Source organism: Acomys russatus, chromosome 3 (assembly GCF_903995435.1).
Source record: "Acomys russatus chromosome 3, mAcoRus1.1, whole genome shotgun sequence".
NCBI lineage: Eukaryota > Metazoa > Chordata > Mammalia > Rodentia > Muridae > Acomys > Acomys russatus.
This window is the reverse complement of record NC_067139.1, coordinates 62,821,454-62,841,157: the sequence shown is the minus strand read 5'-3', so window position 1 is coordinate 62,841,157 and position 19,704 is coordinate 62,821,454. Positions and strand designations below refer to the sequence as shown.

The following is a 19,704-nucleotide window of genomic DNA, read 5'->3' as shown; positions in this document are numbered from 1 at the left end:
TGCAACAACATAAAAGACAGAGCACAGTGTGCTGTGAGCAGAGAGAGTGGTTGGGGCATGCTGGAGTGGGGACGGATGCTCTCTTACTGGTGACTTGTCCCTTCTTTTAGTGATATGATGTCTTATTTAAAGAACCAGAAGCATTTACACATGAAATGGTGCCCTGCCTGGAATTTAATTAAAGATGTTCAGTGGTGAGGGTGTTGGTGATCAGGGTTGTGAACTACTGAGAGTTGGCCATGGGTGCTTGATGACCATGTACATGCTCCGTGCTTTGGTGTTTGGTGTACCACATCCACTGAGATTGTGCGAGTTGCTGATATTTGGGCTGGGAGAAGCCTGGGGATGATCTGAGGGTTGGGGGCTCTGGGATAAGTGAAAGGCTGTTGGCGAGGCACCAAGGCAGAATCTACTAAGTTGCTGAAAGGAGTGAGTTGCGAAGTGTGGGCCCTGGGAAGAAGTTTGGGTTTTACTGCTAGTAAGATGGATCTGTCAGGGGCTGTGGAGGTTCCAGATACAGCTTTGACATAAAAGCAACATGACGTGCTGGCCGACTAGGGACAGAGATAGGATAAGAGGATGAAAAATGGCATCCAGGTGTAGACCTAGGAAATGGGTGGGTAGCTATTGTTTACTGAGCTGAAGAAGGCTCCTAAGGGACTAGAGACTTTTCTTTCCCTGCTTTGGGAGCCTGAGATGAGCCTGTGGCATGAGAAGCCTCTCACTCAGTGACATATCTTATCTTCCAGGTCCACTGATCTGAGGCAAAAAGCCATGAACTGAGCTGTATCCCCACTGGCTAAGCTTCAAGTTTCCCAAGCCCTGGTTTACCCTCTGTGCTGTAAGGAATGGCTTCCCAGAAAGGCTTTCTGGACATCTTCTAGACTCAGTCTGGAGGCTGATGCTCTGTCTCACCTGTAGACTGTATTTCTGTAGTTCTGTATTCAACTCTTAGGAAGGGTTACAGAAGACAGGCTAAATGAGGACAGACCAGTGTCACGCCAGCCTCCAGATGCCTTTGGGAGTTGGAGGCTTATTCTTTCCCCTAGTTTATATGAAGGGAGAGGTGGCTAGGCATGCTGCCTGGTCCTTTTCCCATCAGTCCCTGCTGCCTTTAGCTACCCAGTGCCCGTTGGACCTGGTCAGCAAGAACAGAAGTCATGGCTGACGTAGAGAAATGATGCTGTGTGGTATTGTGTACCTTAGAGGTACCAAAGGGCTACTTACCAACGACTCTGGAATCACTGAATGTGAATCTGCAAATAACTTGGATCATGTCTTTTGCATTATGAAACCCGTGTCCGCTAATGTTTACTTGGTAGGATTCTGCAAGAAGAAATTCACACTTTGAGTTCTGTGCTCTCTCCAGTGTTAACCTTTCATGGAGGGCTACCCTGAAGATGGACTTCTCAGGGGCCCTTAGGAAACAGGATCAGTGTCTGAGCCATCGTCTATGGGACATGTAGTGTAGACAAATCCTTATCTGGTGTCACTGAACATCCATGCTAATAACGTAGCTGGGAAAGGTGTTCTACTGTGATCCCTGACCCAACAAGCCCAAAGTCCATGACAGAGTCCCAGCCTGTTCCAAGCTAGGTCACCTAAGCTGAAACCTTCCTGCTCCAAGACCTTAATCCTTAATCCACGTGGGCTCCATAGCAAAGCCAGGGCCTTCTTTGCATAGGGGAAGGGCCAGCTCCCTACATGATACCTCTAGTACCCCTGAGGATAAAGAATTATCAGTTCTTCCCTCTGTCTCTATGGTGTGGAAATAGAGACCACAGGATCAAGGGCTGGGATATAAAGAGTAGGGCAAGTCCCTGACCCCCCAAGAGAGTCCCTCACAGCAGATGGCCTGGCTCAGATACAGGTCCAGAGGCCAACGCATCCTTCTTCTTCACTTACTCACTTTGCCCATCACTCTGGGGTTTAGCAAGGTCTTCTAACATAAGTAGGAGAGCTCTCTGACACTGACACCAATATAGAAAGGGCACAGAGGGGACAGCTGGGTAGCCAGGATTTCTCTACCCTTTCCTCATTTGCATGCATAGCTGCCTTGGGGCCCAGGTCCAGCTCAGTCCTGTCCCCCATGTATTTCAAATGCTTCAGGGTAAGTGGTCAAGAACCCTCCTTTATGAGGTTCCTCCTCAGACTCCATAGAACACAGGTTGACTTGGTGCCATGGCAAACAGCCAGTTCTGTTTCATTTGGGGTACAGACTTCTGCTCTGGGCTTCCCTGGGAGTGACAGGTATTCCAGGTTTTTTTGTCTCTTTGTTTTTTGACAGGAAAGAGTACTAAAGTTGCCACTGAGTCCACAGGAGGTACAACTTTAAGTTTTGATTTTGTGATCAGTTAAATACATACATACATACATACATACATACATACATACATACATACATACATTTACTTTACAGCCTGACTGAAGTTTCCCTTTCCTTTTCTCCTCCCACCCACCCTTCCCACACTCCTTCTTTTCTTTTCTCTTCTTTTCTTTTCTTTTCTTTTCTTTTCTTTTCTTTTCTTTTCTTTTCTTTTCATTTCAGAAAAGGGGAGGCCTCCCATGGATAACAACCAGCCCTGACATATCAAGTTGCAGTAAGGCTAGGCACATCTTCTCCTATTGAGGCTAGAGGAGGCGGCCCAGTAGAAGGAAAGGATCTTGAAGGCAGGCAACAGAGTCAGAGGCAGCCCCTGCTACCGCTGTTAGGAGTCCCCCACAAAGACCCAGCTGCACAACTGTAACATATACACAGTGGGCCTAGGTCCATCCCATGTAGGCTCTCTGGTTGGTGGTTCCATCTCTGTAAGTGCCCATGGGCACAGGTTGGTTGATTCTGTAGGTTTTCTTGTGGGTGACAGGCCTGGTTAGTACTTGGATGGGTGACAGGTATTTTTATGTGGCAGCTTTGCACAAGATGGTCAACAGTTTAACAGGTCAGTGGCTAAGCTGATGTCTGGAGGCATCTGTCACCTTTGTTCGGCTGCTACGAGGAAAGGGTGACAACCCACGTTTTCACCTGGGCTTTGTCACAACTGCCCAGACACCAAGGCCTGTATGTTCACAGGCACACTGCATTACTGGGCTTGCTTACTTTCCAGAAGCACTCCAATAGAGATGTTTTCTCCCTTCATCCCTCATCACGGCCTCCTTGGACTCTTCCACAACATGGGGAGGGGCAGGAGCAGCCCAGAGCCAAAGACTAGGATGGAAATATCAGGGCCAGCTTCTGTCTGTAGCACCCACTATCCTCTAGATGCTATGCCTGTCCCCCCACCAACTTCTCTACATCTCCCAGCCTATTTCTGTCCCCCAGACTCCCACATATGTGGCACTTGGCCTCAGATAGGAACTGAGGGTAGCAGAGCTCACATGCAAGCATCGTCCTGTCTTTTCAAGCCCCTCAGCCTTGGGCTCCCATTGAAGAGAGTGGAGGTCAGGACTCAGCTGCCTGAGCTGTAAGGCAGAGGAAGAGAGGAGCTGTCCTGAAGCTGGAAAAGGAGACTAGGGGCTTCCTGTATCTCCCTCTTCTGCAGGGTACAAATTCCAGCTATATGGGACCAAGTCTGCATGCAAGTACTGACAAGAAAGGCCTCCCTCCAGAAACAAATGTGTATGTCCTTGGCACACAGAGGCTGGGACCTTGGCATAGAGGGTCAGAGGTCATTCTTGTCAGTTCTAGTTCTGGAGGTCAGAACTGTGTCGTTGCTGGGGTGAAGTAAATGTGGCTGTCACTGCCAGGCATGGGTGTTTCCTCTTGTTTCCAGGAGCAGCATAGATGCCCACTGTACCCAACAGGTAGGTTTTCACCTGTGGATATGATCACCTTGCTACTGCCCCTACTTTGTGGAAGTGGAAACCCCGCAGGTATTTCCACCCCAGCTGCTCCTGATATTTCTAGCAAGGCCAAGGTGTTCTGGATGTATTGGTGGCTCCATCCCATTTTCTAGGGTTCCTTGAACGTTTCTAAAATTCCTTCTTCCTAGCTTTATAAGACAGCTTTTGTTTTGAGATAAATAGGCAGCAATTACATATACATCACATCGTCACCACAGCATTTACCTTCCAAATTACATCACAGTATACCCAAAGCATGCTCACCCCCCACACACAGACAGTAACATCATAGGCACACATACGTCATGCACACATACTATCTGCACTGAGCACCACTGCATATTAACTATAATACACATTACAAACGATGCATGCATGCATATATCCTATGTCATACGTAACCACAAAACACAAACCCACAAACACCATGTGCCCTTTACAAATTCCACATACTTAGTCACACATACGCATAACACACACACACACACACACACACACACACACACACACACACAGACACCAAACTCCTTAATACCATATATATACTCACAAATGGACATACTTCATGCCCTACACAAAGCAACACACATGATTTATTCCACACTCACGGCTATAAACACACCACTGATATCATAACACTACTCTTCTATGCCAGACAACACAAATACATGCCATAAATCCCATAAATATACACTAGACACCACATGCCACATTACAGCTCAGACATGTAGCACATACCGTGTAAACACATCATGTGGCACATACACATTATATACCTTTCCACAGCCCAATATGTCACACCACAGAACACCCCAACATACAAAGCACAGTCAAATATCAGACTTTCTCCTCCCATGCCTATTTGTGCCACTCTCTCCACAGCTCTCCAGAGCCCTATTATATCACTTACCACACAGGAGTCATCACTACCAGGTGATGACCACAAATGCTACCTCTACCACTTCCCCATGTATTAAATCACATGTGTACCCTTCTCCCATAATATTCTCCCAAGACACTACATAATACATACATACATACATACCTTACCACAGAAGAATTGCATGAAGATTTTTCTACCTACATTAGGTTAAACCCAGGACAAATGGCTTAGGTGCTTATTTAACGCATGAATATGGACGCTGGCTGCCAGGTTCTCCCAGCATCCCTCAGTCCCTACCTGTTACAGGGTATGGCTACTGTACCTGGTCCCTTACCCTAAACTTCTCCAGGCCAGGGGCTGGGCTGCCCTTCCCCCAGCTGCACTTCCTTCTATAATTCAACCTTTTGGTTATGTGGCCTTTTCTCTGCCCTTCACCTTCCTGGCCTCTTGGTCTGGCTCTCCCCTCTTCCCTCCCCCTCTCCTCACATGGCTCAGCTCAGTCTGGCTGTTTTCTCTCTAGACTCTCCCAGGTGACTATCCTTTCCCTTTTATCTACAATAAACTTCCTTCACTACTATACCTAGGAGCAGTCTTGTCCTTTCCTTTTTAATTTCTTTTTTCCATTCACCTACAAAACATATACACCACACAGGACATATACTTGATATAAACTAATCCAACTCAATTTTCCATACTTATACCACACAAAAAGACCACACCTACACATTTGTCTACCACATATACCTACACACATACTATCTATGTCACAAACACATCTCACACACACACAAATTTCCTATGCACACACATTTCTACATAGAAACACATGTTTACAGACCATACACTGCCCTCAAACAGTGTATACACATATTACTTTTCTCATTATTGCAACTAAGTACCTCATAAAAGCAACTTAAAAAAGGATTTATTTGACTCACTATTATGGAAATACAGCATGCTGTAGCTCATATTGGAACGACTGGGTTCAAAGGGCTTGGGTAGGCCTGCTCTGCAGTAGGTAGCCTCGGATTCCTTCTGCACACCCAGGATCTCTTTAGACAGCTCCATAACATGCCTATAGCTTTCTTTAATGGATATTCCATGGCTCTAGCATCGCCATCGTGGTGGGGTCTCCATTGCAATGTAGGCTGTAGGCTTCACTTCCATAGCTTTAAACAAAGGTCTCTTAGGGTCTCTTCTCTCTGTACTCTGACCCTGCTACAAATTGGGTGGCCTAAAGAGCTCTCACAAGACTCCATTACCCCCTCAATCTTGCATCTTGTGGGTCTACAAAACCAGGACCACATGAATGACACTACCAAGTTCTGCTGTCAGCTTGGATTGGAGTCGTGTCTCTTTGGGATAAAGCTGAAATGGCATCTATGTGTCTTGGTTGCTGGATCTGAGAAAACACTTCCCTACAAAGTTATTTTTGAACTGGGAATCCCTTCTGAGTTCAGGCTCTTTTTTTTTTTTTTTTTTTTTTTAATAAATTTGCACTTCACAAGGTGGACCAGTTTATATGGGTGTGTGTTTGTGGGGTGGGGTATGTCTTGCCCTCAGGGCACCTTTCCTATTGTCCTTGCTCTGATCAGATTTCTCTTTACTGATGCTAATGACTTTAATCAATTACAGGTGTTTTCTCACTACTAGTTTTGTTTACAACCTTAAATTTCCCCACTTTCTCCTGTCAAATAGCACATTTTTTTCCCCACATCTTTTTACTTTTGTGGTTCCCTTTCTCTGTAGACCTGGTTAGCCTCGAGCAATTACCATGACACACCCTGAACACTATTTTATGTTTTGCGATTTCTTCTGTCAAACAGATGAGTCCTTTCAGTTTGAATTCAGCTTCATTCAAACTCTCAAGCACACACAGCCCCATTTCTTGCCATAATATGACCGGAACGGCCTCTACCTGGGTTTCTGATAGAATCCAGAAAGGCCTCCAGAGTCTCAATTTCTCTTGGCATACTGGTCTTCCAAACTTCCATTAGAATGACCCATTAGGCTTTGCTTGGAGCATTCTCAAAATTCCAAACTCTTGTACTTTGTTCCTGTAAACTCTTTTCAAAGGCTTAGGAATCACGCAGCCAGCATTTTGTAAGAGTCTTACTCCCGATACCAGTTTTCTGCATGACTTACTTTTCTTGTTGATATGACAAAATGCCAGACAAAATAAACTTCAAGGGGCTTATTTTAGTTCACAGCTCTAAAAGCAAAGTTCTTCATGTAGGGGAAGACGGCATGGTGGCAGGAACTTGAGACATTTGGTCATATTACTCCAGAGTCATAAGGTATAGAGATGGATGCTACACTCTGCTCATTTTCTTCTTTTTATTTATTCAGCCTGGTACCTCAGGTCACAGGATGGTGAGGTCTATATTTAGAGTGGATTCCCCCTGCACCCCCCCCAACACTCATTATTTAACCCAGTTTAAAATCTTCCTCATAGTCATGCTAAGAAGTTTGTTTTATAGGTTATTTCTAGATACATTAAGTCACATCTACCACACACATCATGAAAGCACCACACACAGACACAGTACCACAACTACACACACTCTTGATTTATACCATCTGCCCATGTCAGTGACCCCTCAGTGCTTACCTTTGGCGCACACAAAGGAAGGCTGCACGGATAATATTTCAGTACAGGACCTGTAAGCAAGCTGAGAGAGAAAGAGAGAGAGAGAGAGAGAGAGAGAGAGAGAGAGAGAGAGAGAGAGAGGAGAGGCGAGAGGAGAGACGGGAGGAGAGAGAGAGAGAGAGAGAATAGTAAGTCTCAGGGGGAAAGAGACAGGGGTTCCCCAGCCTTCCACATCTCTCTTGCTCACCGTGTCAATGATACCCTGGAGAGCAGGGAACCCTTCATCAACCCCAAAAGTGTGGTTTTTGCTGTCTGCAATATCCAACATCTATAATAGGAGAAAAGCAACTGGGTTGAACCCCAAAACCAGAAACCAGAAGCATGACTCAACAGGTTCCCAGACTTGGGACGGAGGAGCTGCTGCCCTCAGGCTATGGTGACAGACAGTAGGGCATCAGGAGCTAGCTGGCTTTCCTGTAAAGCCCAGACTTAAGGAATGGGAAGCTCTTCTGCATAAGGGGTTGGGTTACGCGAAGATATGAGCCACCCATCCACAGTGGCTTAATTTTGACCCACATCCCCTTGGGTAGGTGAAAATACCACCCTCTTGGTATTGTAAAGATGCATTTACAATCTTGCTCCTAGACAAGGCCACTTGGTCACCTGGTCTAAAGTACCTGCCATTTGTTATACAAATGTACACCCACGGTGTAAACGATTGCTCCCATTTTCCGGGCTTTGTCAGCCTGAAAGAAAGAAGAATGCTGAAAATAAATCCCCCAATACCAGAGGCAAAGCATGAACATCTGTGGGCTGGGCTCACCTCTTCCATCGTCTCTTGAAATGGCTGTATCATCAATATTCCATCAGTTAGAGCAATAATCACACTGTTGACATTGCTGCCTGCAGAAGAAGCAAGGAGTGGATGGCCTTAGTGGGAAAGACTCTAGGGATTGCCCAGTTGAGTGTGGCTGCAGACACAGCCTTGTCCTCTGTGGTGAAGTTGGCTGTTCCTCAGTCCTTGGCCTCAGAGTAAAAGGAAGGCTTTCTTCACTGCCTAGTCTGCAGCTTAAGAGTCAGATGGGGTTTGGAACCCTACCAGCAGGCCTGGCCTCGTGTTCACTGGCTATGGAACCTCTGTCCTAAAGGCAGTCTAGTTACTGAACCAAGGGCCCAGCCTCTCCCTGGGCAGGTGGGAGAGCAGGAAGGCCTTCCTTGCTGAGGATGCCTTCAGGTGGAATCTGGGGCCAGCTTTAGATATGACCTTAGGGACAATTTATTGGGAAACAGGAGGCCCAATGACTCAAGACCTGCAATGGGCATAGTAAAAATCTTTTAGAAATGTAAAAAAAAAAAAAAAAAAAAAAAAAAAAAAAGAGCTTAGTCAGGAACCTGACTATACCCAAGGTTGTATGCATCTGACGACCAGAACTCAGTGATATCACTCGCTCAACATAGGCAAACATGGTCCTAGAACCCCATGACGCCCACTGGACAGTATATTAGCAGGGACCAAGAGCAATGTTCTCTGCTTTGCACATCTGGAGAGATGCCACCTTGATCTGCCCTGTGGGTGGAGATTCTCCCCCAGGATCCTGACCCTCAAACCAGAGACTTCTTTTAGAGACTGGACCTGACCTTCAGCTAAGATACATTGCACGGGTATGCAGCCTTGGGGAGATAGGCTTGGACCATAGTTAGGAATTCAGAGTGTGAACCTTGTGTGATGACCCTCAGCATAATAAAACATAAATTTTGTTATACGATCTATGTGTATATACCGTTTTGCTCACCATACGACCTCAAGTCAGAAAGTCTTAGGAAGGGACCCAATGGCCTCTCATCAAATTTCCCCACTGGATGCCACATATTTCAGACATGTACTGAAGGCCTGTAGTCCAGAGAGACACAGGTCTTGGCTGCACATAGTTGATTTATGGGCTTAGAAAGCTGATCAAGGCAAGAGGTAGAAGAGAAGACTTAGGAGCGAGAGGAAAACCAAGCCCTTGGTTGGCTCGGCTCTTGTGCTGTCTTCTTTCTATTCACCAGCACATCTATGGGCAAAGCCCACACACAGCTTCTGGTCCCCTCAGAAGCATTCTGAATGGGGTGCTGCTGCATCGGGGTGGGGGGGTCTGCTGGACAGGGAAAGGAGCACTGGCTTCAAGAGACAGACCTAAAGAGATCCAGGATCTGCACACAAACTCAGTAGGGAGCCCAGCTCTGTGGGCCCCACCTTGCTGAAGGTGCAGACAGCTTACCTCTCGAGGCAGTCTTTCGGATCTGTTCATTTGCCTGGCGGGAAATGAAAAAAAAAAAAAATAACAATGGTGACACAGTGAAATGACCCCAGTGGGACTCCATACTGAGCCAGCACCCTTAGGTGGCTATAGCTGTCTGTACCTTTATAAATCCTTTCTGCATGTATGTAAGTCCCCGAGGCTCCATTTTCTGAAGTTTGCCAAGGGCCTTGTAGATTTCTTCTCTGAAAAGAATAAAAAAGAAAAATGCCATGAAGGCTACCCACAGTGGTAAGACTTCTCCAGGCCATCATACCGCCTTGCTCACTGTGCAGACTACTTGGCTAAGAAAGGGCACCGGACAAGAGGTACTGTCTTTCTCTTCTGAGCTGGGCCTTTCTCTGTCCCTACCCCAGGAGCACTGAGGCAGGTCAGGAGGGGACAGGGAATTCAGTGGGCCCCATGGGAAGGTTTGGGTTTCTTGAGTTTATCTATATTTTGGGGGCAACCAGACCTTGGAGATTTCGACTGAGATCTTGCCTATTAAGTCCTTGGAGAACATCCTGGAATATGTATTTAAGCTAAAGATTCCCAGGGACTATCTGAATTCTACATGGGCAACCTAATGCCAAGGTCACCCTCCTTCTGAGTAGTTTATTCAATGGCTAGGGATCTAGGGTGTGTGTCAGCTTGCTGAGCCACTGCCCAGCTCCCACCCTTGCCTTTACAGAGCCCTGGTCCAACTCCCTTTCCTCTAGTCTGCTAAAGACATCAGGCAGTCTACTAAGATGTGAGGCCAACTGTGGACTCCACAAGCTCCCGACACAGGAGTCCTGAACCTGGGAGTCAGGCCCTGAGGGCTGTTCAAGAGGCATCTGTGTTAGTCTCTAGGCTAGAAACATCATGGCCTGTTAGGTGCTGTTAAAAACAGAACATGCTGAGGCCAGCAGAGCTGGGCCCGATGGTCATTCCAGGACAAGAAAAGGGAGAATGGGGTCCAGGGTAATCCAATGTGACAAAGCTAAGCAGGCATAGGAAGGTGATCCACAGTAACTGAGCTCTGAGAGCCTCACGCCTGGCCCAGGTACACCCTACTAGAAAATGAGATGGCCATGTCCAATGGTGGCCAAATCAGGGATTTCCAACCCCAGTCCTGCCTTCATCCCTTTGCCAGCCCAGTCCAGTTCTTCTCCCCTTTGTACAGCCTCGCCCACCTCTTTCTCTCTTGCCCTACCCTTAGCTTTCTCCTATCCCAGCACCTTCCCCACTATCTGGCCCTCAAATCTATCTTCGGTTTGGCCTAGCCCACTGTCCTCTACATAGCTCTATCCCAACCCTCCACCCAGCAAGGACTCAATCCTCCACTCAGGCCAGGACAACCTCCTACCCCGCCCAACCTCTTCCTTCTGACCCTCCTATGCCTGGCTGCTTCTTTTCACTCCTTGCCAGTCTCCCTCAAGAATTCTCTCTGCCAGTCGAATCTAGTCAAGTCTCCCCCAAAACCAAGGGGCAAGGGTGCACTACACCAGGCCTTACTGGACCCTTGGGCACCAGTCTCTTTCTGTCCCACCTCCCAGATGGACCTGGGATGCCATGTTCATAGACTCAGAGACTCTTGTTCCTTCCCTGAGGCTGGCTGGTCTCCCTCATTCTCTGCTCCTACCTTTTCTTTAGGACCCTGAACAGAAATTATTCATACCTCCAGACACTCTAATCCTAAATGTCCCTATACCTCTTTCTGTTTCTTTAACTCTGGAGTCTCTGTAAAAACATCCAAAGTTGACCTTCCAGCTCCAAGTCAGTCAGAAGCCCCAGCTTCATACCTTTGGGATTTTGGGTACAGTTGGCCCACCTCCCTTTGTGATTACCTGTTCCCCATGCCTTCCTGCATGGTGACTCAGTGCAGGTGACTCATAACCTCATCTTTAGGCTTTCTTACTTATGATCACAGGGAACCAATCTGCCCTCCCCATACTCTATCACTTTCTTCAGGATTTCCCAGCTGTCTCCCTGCTCCGCTTGCCCAAGCAGAGAGCAACTTATTCACAGAAGGTCACACACAGACCAGTATTCTAAAGGTACTAACAGACATACCTCACCAGCTCCCTGGGCCCCATATATTATTACAGACAGAGCCTTGGTAAAATTCAGGAGTGAAGAACTTCCAGAAGCATCGGGCCCATTCTAACTAAGTACAGGCTCAAGGGTGCTAGGAAACTTAGGCTGGAGGTTAATTTGGGTACATTGGTCCCCTAAGCATGGGCAATGCTGGGGGATCCCCAGAGGTCTCTACAGGCCTTTCCATTTCCTTAAGATCTCTGTTCCTGGCCGCTGGGCTAGCCCCAGAGTTCAGAGCAACGCCTACCTGTCTGACGTGAGTGGCAAGACAACGTTGGCATCTGTTGAGTAGGTAATGAAGGACATCCGCAGTTTAGGGCTGGGGACAAAGCATAACCACTGAGAAGCCAACCTTAGATCATCAACCTGTCCTGGAGTAGACATACTCCAAGCCCCTGCTCCCACCCAGCTCTTTGCACTGAGGACTCAAGGTAAAATTGGCAAAGACTTTTAAAGCCTATGGAGAGACATAGGTCCACAGAAGCGTGTCAGGACAACCCCTGCTCCCTCCCATGCTTCAGCTCTCCTCTCTCCTCTCCCCCCCTCCTCTTTCTTTGCCTCCCCATCCTTTTCTTTTTCACATGTACACACACTCAAATCATTCATTCTGAACAAGCCACGCAGTGGGGACATCCTTATCTCTGGTCCCTGATAGCTAATTCTTTGCATCTCTAGACACCTTTCTTTACCCTCCCCACCTCCGACTCAGAGAGATCATCCCCTCTCTGGGAAGCCCTTTACAAACATGCCTACCACTCCCCTCTTTCCCTATGGCACATTACAGTAGGAAATCAGAGCCCTTTGGCTTAGCATGAGGTTGTCTATGGCTTTGTCCCTAAGCTACCCATGGTCCTCTTCTCCCAGGCTTTCCTGAGTTACCTGTGCTGTATCACAGTCCCTCATAGTTTCATGTTTTGAGCATTTGTTCTCCATCTGGTAACACTATTTTGGGTGGCTATAGATATCTTTGGATGGTATCTAGCTGGTTGAAGAAGATCGTCAAGTACAGACCATTAACAGCTATAGCTTGGTCCCTGCCTCTGCCATTAGCTTTCTCCTTCTTGGTCTACCATGATCTGGCTAGCCTTGGCTACATGCTCCTCTTGCCATGCCTGTGAAGATGAACTGAAACCCTCCAAACCTGTGAGCCACAGATACCTCTCTTAAGCTGTGTCTCTTAAGTATTGTGGTCGTAGTAACATTACCTTCCAAACCTGCTCATTCTCCAGCCTTGAGGACCCAGTTTACATGGGTTTCTCTGCGACTGAAACTTTCCTATGAGGGTTCCTGCTCTCTCTTTTGTCTTTCCATCGCATGCTCCTCAATCTTCTCCCCTTGGCCCTGAGCATCCTGTACTAAGTGTCAGTTCCCACGTGTCATGACGTCCTTTCCACTCTGAGGGGTCCCAGAGGGTGGACTCTGTCTTTGCACTACATCTCATTCTCAAGCAGAATCAGCCAGTGCTGCAGACACACCCCCTGGCCCCTCCCTGCCCACTGCACCCTGTCCTCCACTCTGTAGGCACACCAGCCTGCATCTCCCTCTGTGAGAGACTCTCATGCCCATCAGATCTAAGAGACACGCTCTTTGCCTGTCAGGGGGCCCACTCCCTTGAAGCACAGAGGAGACGGCAGCCAGGAGAAGCCATACTTTTGAAACTTCTTCACCAAACTCTCCATAAATGAATAAATGTGGTTCCAGTTGTTGCCCACACTGCCTGACCTGAAGACAGAGGAGACATATGTCAAGGTATGAAGCGACTTCATAGGGGTGGGGATGGGAAGTTTCAGCGCTCCTTGTCTTCCAGACTTCCATCAGCTTTTTTTTTTTTTTTAAAGCAACCTGCCCCTTTGTCAGTGCCACTGGCCATGATCATTGTGAGAGGTGACTTTCCTAAGGGTCAGTAGTGAACAGAAGGTAACCAAACAGCCTCATCTACTGAGACTGTGAGGTCCCAAGCAAGGCCTTTAATGGCTCACCATGGTGCCTGGGTATGCTAGATGAGGGCTACATAGTTTCACGGTGAAAAGAGATGTCTTGATTGCAAACGCTGCCTAGTATTCTGATATGGGAGGCTCTCCACCCCGCTGCTATTGACTTTTAACTTACCAATTTTCAGTTGTGTCCATGAATGCATGGGGCTAGGGCTCCTGGCACTACTGTCATTGGAAGGAGTTTGAGAACTAGGAAAAAACCTAGAGGATGACGCAGGGTTGGCCTATAGTTTCCTCATCGAACACTTGGCCTATTAGGGAATCAGAACTACCTCGCAGGTGAGATGACTTTGTAGGTTGTGGAACATCTCCAGTATAGGGCAGATCTTGAGGGTTGGTCACCATAACATAACCAGCTGCAGTGGTCATGCCTTCCCCACCAGCATAGACTGGACTATTGAGCCACTAATGAGTCATAATACAGTCCTTCATTTTTTAAAAAAGTAATATTTACACCATCACGGGTCTGAACCAGGATCTTTCTTCAAGTCTCTTGCACTGTCCATGTATTTAGGTGATGCTATAGCGTTCAGCAATTGCTGGGTAAGCTTTGACTCTGAAAACCCATCCACGACAGAAACTTTGGCGTGGAGAATTGCCAGACTGATGTATTTTCTTCTCTCCTCCATATTAGAGTAACACAAATATAAAACTTTTCAGGTATCCTGCCATAGTGATCATGGAAGTAACGAATAGTCAGAGAGTCCACACACTTCTCCATATTTCCCAGCATCCACAGCAGAACGAAGGGATGGAAGCTCAGGGCTGGAGGCAGTTAATGAGGCACCATTTTCTGAGCACTCTGCAAAACCTGGCTGTCCTGAACCAGGATCAGCCTTTCTAGCAGATGTGGCCAGTAAATGAGGCTTCATCCCTGCTCATTTCTGCCCCGGGGCTGTCACTTTCAGTTAGTACAAGAGCCATGCTTGGCTTATTTCCATCAAGACTCTCAGATCCCTGTTTCTCTGCTGTGTCCCATGGAAAGTAAAGAGATGAAGAAGGACTATCCATGCATATGCAGAAATGAAAGAGGACACGGGCTGCCTTTGGACACAGGAGAACACAAACAGTCGCACGAGTCAATAAAGAGTATGAGAGTGGAACTCAGTGAAGAGATAGAAATACTGAAGTGGAACCAAAACTAAACGCCGGAAGGGAAGGAAACCAATAAGTTGAATAAAACGCTCAGTGGAAAACCTCACAGCAGAAGGGATTATGAGGAGGAGAAACATGAGGGGTGAAGGGAAGGGTAGAGAGACTGGAGCATCCGGTCAAGGATAAAAATAACATTTAACGGATCTGGGCCCAGAGGTCCTGTTCAAACTATGACACCAGCCAAGGAATATATGTGCAGTAAACATTGAACCCCTGCTCTGATCTAGCCAATGGACAGGACATTCTCCACAATTGAGTGGAGAGTGGGGTTTGACTTTCACACAAACTCTGGTGCCCCATATTTGACCACGTCCCCTGGATGGGGAGGCCTGGTGGCACTCAGAGGAAGGATAGCAGGCTACCAAGAAGAGACTTGATACCCTATGAGCATATACAGGGGGAGGAAGTCCCCCTCAGTCACAGTCATAAGGGAGGGGAGTAGGGGGAAAGCGGGAGGGAGGGAGGGATGGGAGGATACAAGGGATGGGATAACTATTGAGATGTAATATGAATGAATTAGTAAAATAAACAAAAATTTTAAAAAGTAACATTTAAGAAAGTGAAGAGAACATGTGCAATCATTGGGGCACCATAAAAAGACAAAATCTATGAAGTAGGGTCATAGAAAAAGGAGAAAAAAATATACAAAAGGCATAAAAAGTATTTTCAAAGGGGCTGAACCTATGGCTCAGTGGGTGAATTGAGTGCTGTGTAAGTGTGAGGCCACGAGTCAGAACTCACAGACCAGAACCTTCATAAGTATGCAGTAGCAAACACGCCTGCAGTAGCATACATGCCTGCAATCCCAGTGCTCCAAGGAGGATATAGAAAACAGGATTACAGAGTCTCTGGAAACTGTCAAACCAGCTCGTGAGGCACATGCAGAGCAAAATCAACAAGAGGCTGTCTCAAACCAAGTGGGAGGGAACGAACGCCTGAAGTTGTCCTCTGACTTGCTCCCACATTCACAGGCACAAATGAACACACACACACACACACACACACACGGGGGGGGGGGAGCGAGTGAGAGAGAGAGAGAGAAAGACAGAGAGACAGAAAGACAGAGAGAGAGAGAGACAGAGACAGAAAGACAGATGCAGAAAGATAGACAAAGAGGAATAGAGAGAGAGAGACAGAGACAGAGACGGACAGATAGAAAAACAGAGACAGAGAGTGGAGGAGACACATAGAGAGACACAGAGAAAATTTAAAAAATAAAATAATTTTGATACAATCATCAGAAAAAAAAATCTCTAAACCCAGGGAAAGAAGGGCACATTCAGATATGAAAGGCATACAGAATAACACATAGGGCCAGAAAAGAAACTACCATGTCACAATGTAGTCAAAACACTAGATATATAGAACAGAGAAATTAAATTGAAAGCTGCAAGAAGAAACACTAAGTCACTCTAATAGCCAGCCCAACAGAATAGCAGTTAACACCTCAGCAGAGACTTTAAAAGTTAGAGGGCTTGGGACGATGAGTTTCGAGTTCTGAGAGACCACACCTGTCAACCTAAGCTATTACATCCAGCAAAACAATCCGATACGATTTATGAGAAAGAGAAACATCTCACAGTTAAATTGGGTTAAAGGAAACTATGGCCACTAAGCTAGTGCTACAAAAGGTACTGGGAAGAATTCTTTGCACTGAAGAGAATGATAAACACATCTTGGAAAGAAATAAATGATCCGAGAAGCGAAGCATGGGACATGAAGGTTAGGAAAACATTAAACACCAGAAATCAGCAAAGCGACAGGAGCTAGGGAAGAGATGGCGTTGTTGCCCTAATATCTGTGGGAAAAGACTTCAAACCAAAACCAACTTGAAGAGACAAAGAATGTCACCTCATTTTGATTATAGTAACATTCCATCAAGAAGACATTGCAATTCTAATCGCATACACACTGAACATGAACACATTTTATTTTATTTTTAAAAAACTACTAGCTATAAAAGCACAGATTAACCCAGACACAGTAACAGCAGGTGACTTGAGTACACCGTTGCCACCAGTACATGGGACAAAACCAAAAACAAAACAAGGAAGTGTTAGAATGAAATGGCACCATAGATCAGATGAACCGAGCAGACCTCAGAGCATTCCACCCAAACACTGCAGAAGGTACATTCTTCTCAGTAGCCCGTGGAACTTCTCTAAATATGATCATACATTAGGAGATGAAGCAGGCCTCAACAAATTCAAGAAAATTGACATTTTCCTGTGTGCGTCTCTCTGAACACAGTAGGGTAAAGCTAGAAAGCAGCAGTGAGAGAAACTAGAGAAAATATAGACTCATGGAGATTTAACACCACCATATTATCTAATAATACCCGTTCTCTACAGGGCCACTGAAACAACTAAGAAGTTAGCCAAAAAGTGCTAGAATTGACTGGGAGCAAAACCACAATGTATAATACCTACGTGGTATATTAAAAACGGCCTTAATAGGGAAATGTATTACAATATGTTTATTGCTTTTTTAACCTTAAAAAGTCAGATAGATTTCAAATGAATAATAACACATCTTAGGACCTTGAATAAGCAAAAACAAGCCAACACCCTACATAGTAAAGGTAAAGAAAAAAATTAGGAATGGGACAAAGATTAGTGAAATATAAATTTAGAAAAAAAATCAATAAAAAAAGAACTAATTTGTTTTGAAAAGAATAAAAGAGAAATAAACAAACTTGACAAACCCTTTTCCAAACTAGCCAAAAGAGAAAGAACATCCAAACTGATAAAATTAGATTTAAAAAAGGGGAGATATTACAACAGACACCAATGAAATTCAGGAAAATTTAGACATGCATTCCATTAAATTGGAAAACTTGAAAGAAATTAATCTCTAGACGCATATGGCTTACCAAAGTTAATCAAGATGAACTAAGTAATTTAACTAGATCTAAAACAAACAATGATATTTAAACTAACAAAATAAATCTCCCAGCTAAATAAATCTTAGATGAAATTACCACAAGGTTCTACCAGATCTTTAAAGAATAAACACTAATCTTTTTCAAATCATTCTATAATGTAGGAAATGAAGAAATGCTTCCAAATCCCTTTTGCAAAGCCATTATTTCCCAAATACTAAAATCAGAGAAAGACAAAACAGAAAATTAAAGAGCAATATCCATCACTGGCTGTAGATATTAAAAAAAAAAATCTCAATATCTGGGAACACATCAGAGAGAATAATCATTATGATGAAGTTGGCAAATAAATAAACATACTACCTCATGTAAGTGGTTTCTAGGACAGAAATCATGTGATCATTTCAAAACACATAGAAAAGATCTGATAAACCCAACCTCACTTCATTACAATAGCTGTGGGAAGACTAGAGGGGCCATACTTCAGTATAGTTTAATGAAAACTATTCAGGAAATTTATAGCCATCATTATGTTAAATGGAGAAAAATATCAACATTTTCACTAAGATTAAGAACAAGATTCAGGTGTACCTTTTCTACTCCTATATAACTGACAAACTGGCTAAAACCAGCAGACAAAACAAGAAAAGGGTTTCACATAAGAGAGACAAAGGTATAAGCATCCTTCTTTGCAGACGCTGTAATTCTATGCATAAAAGACTTTAAGGGTCCACTAGGAAACTCTTAGAGCTGCTAACCTCTTTCATCAGTGTGGCAGGATACACAACGTGTAAAAAACAGCATCCTCATTAAATATCAATCACAAACATACTGAGAAAGAAATCTCTGAAACAGTTCTAGTCACAATAGCCTCTAAAAACAAAAGCAAACAAAAGCCTTGATATATACTTAGCCACAGAAGTCCTAGAACGCTACAACAAAAATGTTGAGACCTGGAAGAAAGGAATTCAGGAAGATATTGAAGATGGAAAGACATCTCATGCTCATGGACTGGAGGAATCAGTATTGGGAAAATGGCTGTCCTAGCAGAAGCAATATATAGTTTCAGTATTATCTCCATAAAAATATTCCAACACCTTTCCTCACAGAAAAAAAGTAAAAATTCATGTAAAAGTATAAAAGTCTGTGGCAAAATAAAACAAAACAAAACAAAAAACAATGCTGGCAATATCAGCATGTCTTATCTCAAGTTATGCTACACACACACACACACACACACACACACACACACATACACACACACACATACATACACATACACACACACATACACACACACACATACACACACACACATACACACACACATACACACACACACATACATACACATACACACACACATACACACACACACATACACACACACACACACACACACACACACACACACACACACAGAGTTAACAGCTGGTGCTGAGTATGTACATGTAAAAGAACGAAACTAGAACTACACATCTTACTTTGTGCAAGCATCTACTCCAAATGGATGTAAGATATTACTGTAAGACTGGAAACTCTGAAGCTGCTGGTGGTAAAAGTAGAGAAAATACTACAAGATACAGGCATAGGTAAGGACTTGGAAGAGAGCTTCTAATTCTCAATAAATAAAGCCATTAATAAAAAATGGGACCTATAAAATTAAAAAAAAACTTCTCTATATCAAAAGGAATAGTTAATCTGGTGAAAAGACAACACACAGAGAATAGGGAAAATCTTTGCTATGACACTGTACACACACACACACACACACACACACACATGAGAGAGAGATTTCTTTCATTATAAAGAAAAAAATGAAATTATTGTTACCTCCATAAACAGCCATGCTTCTATTGCACTAGTGGATGCCTTTTGCCTGGCAGGTCAGTATTGTGGCATGTAGGGGCCAGCGCTGGATAAAGACCACTAACTTTTTTTCCCTCATCACCCTGAATAGCACCTTCTAGGACTATAAAAAATCTATACGCCGGGGAGAGAGT

General features: G+C 44.9%; 1 protein-coding gene across 1 annotated transcript in view; it reads right to left on the bottom strand.

The window, feature by feature from the left end:
- Positions 1-19,704, bottom strand: part of LOC127187103 (anthrax toxin receptor-like) — a 62,016-nt gene that overhangs the window by 10,575 nt on the left and 31,737 nt on the right. Inside the window, exons 13-21 of the mRNA XM_051143335.1 lie at positions 13,322-13,393; positions 11,919-11,990; positions 9,717-9,798; positions 9,575-9,608; positions 8,137-8,216; positions 7,991-8,059; positions 7,561-7,641; positions 7,335-7,395; positions 1,228-1,326 (exon numbers count right to left, since the gene is read on the bottom strand). Coding sequence (XP_050999292.1) covers positions 1,228-1,326; positions 7,335-7,395; positions 7,561-7,641; positions 7,991-8,059; positions 8,137-8,216; positions 9,575-9,608; positions 9,717-9,798; positions 11,919-11,990; positions 13,322-13,393 — 650 coding nt within the window. The remainder of the gene's footprint in view (positions 1-1,227; positions 1,327-7,334; positions 7,396-7,560; positions 7,642-7,990; positions 8,060-8,136; positions 8,217-9,574; positions 9,609-9,716; positions 9,799-11,918; positions 11,991-13,321; positions 13,394-19,704) is intronic.